This window comes from Rhagoletis zephyria, unplaced genomic scaffold, assembly GCF_001687245.7.
Source record: "Rhagoletis zephyria isolate East Lansing unplaced genomic scaffold, Rhagoletis_zephyria_1.1 Rzeph_scaffold_08275, whole genome shotgun sequence".
Taxonomy (NCBI): domain Eukaryota; kingdom Metazoa; phylum Arthropoda; class Insecta; order Diptera; family Tephritidae; genus Rhagoletis; species Rhagoletis zephyria.
This window is the reverse complement of record NW_016165355.1, coordinates 1-6,531: the sequence shown is the minus strand read 5'-3', so window position 1 is coordinate 6,531 and position 6,531 is coordinate 1. Positions and strand designations below refer to the sequence as shown.

The window sequence follows — 6,531 nt, the reverse complement described above, 5'->3', positions numbered from 1 at the left end:
CCAATGCGATATATTTTTATTCAGGAATTAATTCATGTGGCTTATAGGCGGCAAAGGGGCATTTTCTGGTTTTAAAGTTATTTTTTTAAATTAATTAAAAAAAAAATCATGAAAACTGATTGAAATGTCGCGTTTGTATCGTTTNTCGGTTATCGTAATCGTGCCCGGCAAAGTGACAATCAGCTGAGAAGGAAAATACCAGAAGAAAATATATATATATTTTCGCTTCTGGTTAAGTTGAGTAATCATAGTCTGAGTCAGAGTCTGAGCCTTAAATGGTACGGCCTAGATTATATCTGAAAATACAGGAAGCGTACGTCGAAACTCTTTGTGAAATGTCATGCTGTCACAATGACAACAACAAATAGGTGGAATGCGTTGTAACAGTGCATAAAAACGTAAGAAAGCTGTATGGACTTTGACTTTGAGGCTTAAATTTTAAACGCACGCATGCGGATACGCATGCTATAGAGGTCCGTCTTTAATGTACAGTAGAGTTGTCAAACTACCGATAGCGCTATCGATAGTATCGATAGTTTTTTATTTCTATTACCATCGATATTTTTTATCCACTATGTTACGCATTTCCACCATACAAATTAGGTATATATGTGTTAGAAAATTTTTGTATGTGAAAGAAAAAAAAATGTCTAAAATGAACCGGATTTTTGCAACTTCAAACATGCAGTTTGTGATATTACAATTTGGATACAAAACTGCAAAGCAAACATTTTTCGAGAAATTATAGTTAAAATCCTTTATATTTGATTAAATTGTTGATTTTGCTAGTTTCTGTACAAAGATTTAAATTTGGATGTTTACGATTTTGGTTGTATAGGCTATACTTTTTTAAAAAAAAAATCATGAAAACTGATTGAAATGTCGCGTTTGTATCGTTTTATCGCAGTCCGTATGTATGCATGTAATTTAAACATAAAACTTAAGTTATTTTTTTATTAATGCAACAGCACGCCTAAAAGGTTCTAATTAATTTTAAAATACAATGCATAACAGCGAAAAAATCTACCAAATACCTACTTGAAATTTTCATTAAAAAAATTTTTGATTTAATTTCAATAGCACAATCGATAATATCGATTGAATTTCAATAGCACAATCGATAATATCGATAGTGAGAACTGAAACTATCGAAAATATCGAACGGCGTCACTATCGATAGTTGGACAACTCTAGTGTACAGCTCATTTTGTAGCTAAATTTATGAAAAAATAGTATTTAACCGATAACTTCGGATAGTGCAGACGAAAGATTATTTAAACCAATTTTTTATGATACGCTAACGGCTGAGTATTTGATTATCGAAAGTCAATAACTGATGCAATACCATTCATTGAAATTAGTAAATTATTTATCGTGACGGACACAGTAACACATACATACGTAGATAGCAGCGCAACACATTTACTCGAATAATTGTACTCTATAATTTGTAAATATATGCGGACAAAAGAAACTGCTTTGAAGATAACGTTTTATACATTTTTAAACAAGCTTACTAAGTCATTTGATATTGGAAAACGTCGAAATGCCCTGTACTTGTGCAAAGAGTTAACTGTTCTATCTGCATACATATGTATGTACTACAAAATATTTACTAAAATATGCATAAGAAATCAATATGTATGTATGTACATGCATATGTATTAAAGAAAACCAATTTTTTCAATTCGTATCAAGACCCATTTCTTACTTACTAGCTTTATATGTGAGGTCATTGCAANTGTACATGCATATGTATTAAAGAAAACCAATTTTTTCAATTCATATCAAGACCCATTTCTTACTTACTAGCTTTATATGTGAGGTCATTGCAATCGACACAATTGAAAATAATTTCACATCGCCTCGCAAACGATCATAGTGTATTATAAAGTCTTTTAATTATATTGATAACATACTTAAACATTAGATAACGCAACTGCTAGCAGGGTAGCGAGTGTAAAACTAAAATGAACATTGTAGAACTTTGAAATGCAATTAATTAACAGACGCAAGCCGACTAAAATAGCGATTTAGCTTAAAGCAAAAATGGGGCTGTACTCTAAGTCGTAATAAATGAGGACTTTTACATGAGTATTTAAATTGGTTCACTCTGGCAGCCGACTTTTATTTGCATACTTATTTGTAGTAAATACATATGTAATAAACATTTGTATTATNAAATTGCTAGCAGGGTAGCGAGTGTAAAACTAAAATGAACATTGTAGAACTTTGAAATGCAATTAATTAACAGAAGCAAGCCGACTGAAATAGCGATTTAGCTTAAAGCAAAAATGGGCTGTACTCTAAGTCGTAATAAATGAGGACTTTTACATGAGTATTTAAATTGGTTCACTCTGGCAGCCGACTTTTGTTTGCATACTTATTTGTAGTAAATACATATGTAATAAACATTTGTATTATTAAGTTATAAACGTTACTAATTTGTATTTATAGGAATTTAGAAGATTCAGAAATGATAACTCCAACAAAAATTCTCCTCTATTTGGAAATACTCATAGTGCTCCGTGCATGTTTTAATTTTTCCGTTCGCGATTCCATCATTACAAATAACCAAATCTCAGAATCCTTGTTGCGAAATATATTTTTTTAACTTCTATTTTAATTTCCCAGCTTATAAGCTGTTTTTTTGATTTTTTGCTGAACTTTGAGGAGCAAAACATGCCAGTAAACATGCTTCCAACGCTTTTCAGAGATAAAACTTGCTTATCTAAAAACCTAGGTCCAACTTTTTTACGACTTCGGTTAATAAGTTTTAGAATGGTGTAAAACCAATGCTAACATAATCGAGCTACAATATAATTTGATATTAATATCAGTCCGATAACCATCTCTTATCACAGAGAAACATAAATTTGATAATGCTTAAAAAATGTTTGTCACAAAATCTTGCCGCTAACCAAGTATACCTTCCTCAAATACGAACATTCACACACTATACGAAATGTAAAAAAATTAAATAAAAACTTACCGATTGGCTGTTGTGGTTTTAATTCCATAACTGCACCTTGCATAATATGCTGAGGTTGATGTTGCGAATGGCCGTGATGAATGATTTGAGTTTCGTTGGACATTTGTATGGAGCCAGCGGAAATTATTGCCCCAGACGTTACCATTTGTATGGCACCGGGCTGTGTGCCACATTCGCCCAATTCATCTTCAAGCTATGTAAGTATTTATAAGAATTGGAAAAGTTAGTTTTTATTTATGAGTGTTTTTTTTTTTTGTTGATTTTGTCTTACCTGCGCAACCGACGCTGCTGGGTGCATACCCTGCATGTGCGCTATTTGTGTTTCATCATAGATTTGCATCATGCCCATATGTTGTTGTACCTCATGCATTTGTGGATCATAAATTGCATAGTTTGGACTAAGCATACTAGGAGTATCGCCAGAAGCTAAGGAAGAAGTGTTGTGGTTGATTTCATCACCGCCGGCTCCATGCATTTCGGGACTCATACCATATTCATCGGCGTAAATCGCCTGTGCGTGCCACATTGGCGCCACCATGCCTTCAGGATTTTGACGATCGTCACACTGAGCGTCTTCGCCAGGCATAAACTGGTATTCGGGCGGATTTATTACGGGTGGATAGACGAATTGGCCACCCATGTAGTTATAGACGTGGTGTGCATTGTACATTGGCATATGTGACACATACAGAGGAGTGCCAGTAGCTTGTTGAGCGGCTTGTGCTGGATGTAACATGGGATTTTGTGTTGCAAAGTAGGTTTGATATGGATAGGCAGCGTAAGCTGGAGGATGCGCATATTGCGGTTGTGCAGCATAAGTTTGTGGTCCACTTGTCATTAATTGACTACCCGACTCAACCTGTTGTGGTTGTTGTTGCTGTTGTGTTAAAGACTGCTGCTGGCCGATTTGTTCTTGTGATTGTACCAATTGCTGCTGTGGGGCTGGACTTCCTTCTGGTTGTGGATGCCGTTGGCTATTATAATCTCCACGACGTGAACTGCCACTGGCGGCGCGACCGCGACCTCTTCGCGAACCGCGGCTATTCAAGCTGCTGATCTGAGAAGTGGGGTTACCATTGCCACCAGCAGCAACAATGGCGCTTGAAGGAGCTAAGGCTACTGGCATTGCTGGCATCGCTTGCATAACAGGTGGATTCTGAAAGATGCTCTATTAGCAAATATATTACATTAAATTATATGACTATTCAACAACCTGATCAGGAGGCACATCCCCGTGAATGTAATGTGGTGTTCCACACGGTATGTACGCTGGCACTGTATGAGTCCATCCATGCAAGTTGACATTAGCGGTGACATTGTTTACATAGACATTGCTGGGAATTTGTGCAGGCATCATAGTGGCATACATTGGCCCGGCTTGGTGAACGCCTGACGCTGGTACAAATACATTTGGCGAATGCATAGCCTGGTTATAGATGGCATGACCTGCTGAAGTGGGGGCTCCACTATGTAAGGCAGTAGGTGCCGGCACTGGCGTATAAGATTGTGCGGCTGCGACGGTATTGATAGCTTGTTGGCCAGACAAGTTGTTGTTGCCAGCAGCGTTTCCATTGCTGTTGTTGGAAGCAGGAGTGAATGGCTGTGCGGTAGCAACAAGGATGTTATTTGGTAGCGAAGGTTGTTGCTGTGTTAAGTTATGGTTGTCAGCATGGTTGTTGTTGTTTGGGTTCTTAATGATAGTGGCTGCTTGCGATTCCATTTTTATAACAAAATTAGCACTAGTCCGTTCAAGTGTTGCAAAAGTTCAGTATTTAAGTCAGAGGCCTAAATCGAAAATTAGAAAAAAAAATTGTTAAGGTTTTGAAACTAGCTATACGCAAATGAACATAGGGCTAGGTACATATGTTACCATAAATTTTTTTTGCAAGTAAGTTTCAAGAGAAGGGTCTGCGCTCATGACCCTAATTGCAACTTAATAAATGGGAATCACCTTACCGGCCACACGAAAAGACACAGTCAGCTTTTGTACCCAGTGTAATAAATATGAGTGGTAGGATGTACTGGAATTTTTCTGTGATGGCCCCTTTGAAATACAAGTTTACATAACCGTCCAAACAAATTTGGCAAGCTCAAAGACGAATTTGCAGTAAGTTGAGATGGATAATAAGATTTTGAGAATCCACCATCAGAAATTCAGAATAATCTGATTAAAAGATAAACTCTCTCTACATATGTAATTTGTGTTTTAAGAACAATACTAAATATTATTACTTATACTATACATATGTATTGACATATGTACACTTAATTCACCGGAATGTGTTATCTATACATTATACCCACTGCCTGGTCGGAAATTTGCATAATCGAAATAAGTTTGTATAATAAGCCGCCGGTATTTTTGAAAATCTTAATGAATTCGAATGTATGCTGAACTTTAGGTTCACGTATTTGCAGTAATACCTAGCTACTGTCCAAAATTGATCACCTATGTAACATAACCTTAAAATATATTTGTGAAGAGAGGTAGCGCTTTTTGCCACTAATATGTACATACGTACATTTGACGTAGATAGGTTTCCTGAATGTTGTTAGTTTTTTAAGTGGCACATGAATTAAAATAGAGTATGGTGCAACATTGCATCGAGTTGATCTAAACATTGCGTATCACGAAACAGACCAACATGGTTGGTGGCGTGATGAAATGTTTGCGGCGTGTTTTTTACAATTTTACATAGGGCCGTGTGTGTGTGCTGCGAATCAACGCAGCTTGCCTGTGTGGCACTTTTAGCAACAAACACAAGCTGGAATTTTAGACTTTTGCAAAACATAGCCGCTGTTATTATTTATAAAAATTGGTGTTTTCTTTACCGGATACGTACCTTCAGATTTTCATTTTATTATTTTTGCTTGGGGCTAGGAATCAAGCAACTCAGGCTCGCGCACCTATCTTGAAAATTTGCCCTGGACAAACTACAGACGTCTTCGGGACCACGCACCAATAAAGAATAAGAGCCAAGTACAGCTGCCTTTCCTTTTATCAAAACCTCGTTCAGACTATCACTAGTGTCGTGGTCTACCGCTTCTAGCCAACCTCACCACGCCGCTACTACAGCTCAGTAATGAACGTCTCTTTTATTTGACTTCAGCTATGATTCTTCTCACTGATACTAGAACGACGACCACGATTTTCTGCTGCCTCGTACCTCGTACCCTATAATTACTGCGGCACCTCTTTATTTGCTTCGCACACTTTAATTAGCAATAGATTTGACTGAGCCTTTCGGACACCCCACCAACAAACACAACTTATCGGAATATTCAATTTGCACAAGATATCTGGCGACTAATATTTTATGTACACCCTATTTTATCAACTAGAATATTTTATTGTTTTCGTTTGATTTCCGCACAGAAAGTTTCACTCGTGGAAAAATTAATTTCTTTCCCTTCGTTTTGTTAATTCACCGAAAAATGGCAGACTCCTTCTTCTTCTTCATGGGAGGGTTGCCATTCCTCGTCAGCGTTAATTACTTTACTGCAATGTATTATACTACGTTCCCACCACACGTAGAAAC

At 36.8% G+C, this 6,531-nt stretch overlaps 1 protein-coding gene across 1 annotated transcript; it reads right to left on the bottom strand.

Annotated features, from left to right (window-relative positions):
* Positions 1 to 2,204: 2,204 nt before the first annotated feature.
* Positions 2,205 to 6,442, bottom strand: LOC108374926 (chromatin modification-related protein eaf-1-like). Its single transcript, XM_017630987.1, has 4 exons — positions 5,836 to 6,442; positions 4,206 to 4,777; positions 3,264 to 4,148; positions 2,205 to 3,185 (listed from the first exon to the last, which is right to left on the bottom strand). Exons 2-4 carry the CDS (start codon positions 4,710 to 4,712, stop codon positions 2,901 to 2,903), a joined length of 1,677 nt encoding a protein of 558 aa, XP_017486476.1. The 5' UTR covers positions 4,713 to 4,777; positions 5,836 to 6,442; the 3' UTR covers positions 2,205 to 2,900.
* Between the last annotated feature and the right edge of the window lie 89 nt (positions 6,443 to 6,531).

Bases quoted from the DNA above. Each gene is read 5' to 3' on its own strand.
- LOC108374926 (XM_017630987.1), bottom strand. From the start codon at position 4,712: ATGGAATCGCAAGCAGCCACTATCATTAAGAACCCAAACAACAACAAC. The intron at 4,149-4,205 runs GTTGTTGAATAG...AGCATCTTTCAG, and splicing joins GGGATGTGCCTCCTGATCAG to AATCCACCTGTTATGCAAGC. The intron at 3,186-3,263 runs GTAAGACAAAAT...ATACTTACATAG, and splicing joins CAGCAGCGTCGGTTGCGCAG to CTTGAAGATGAATTGGGCGA.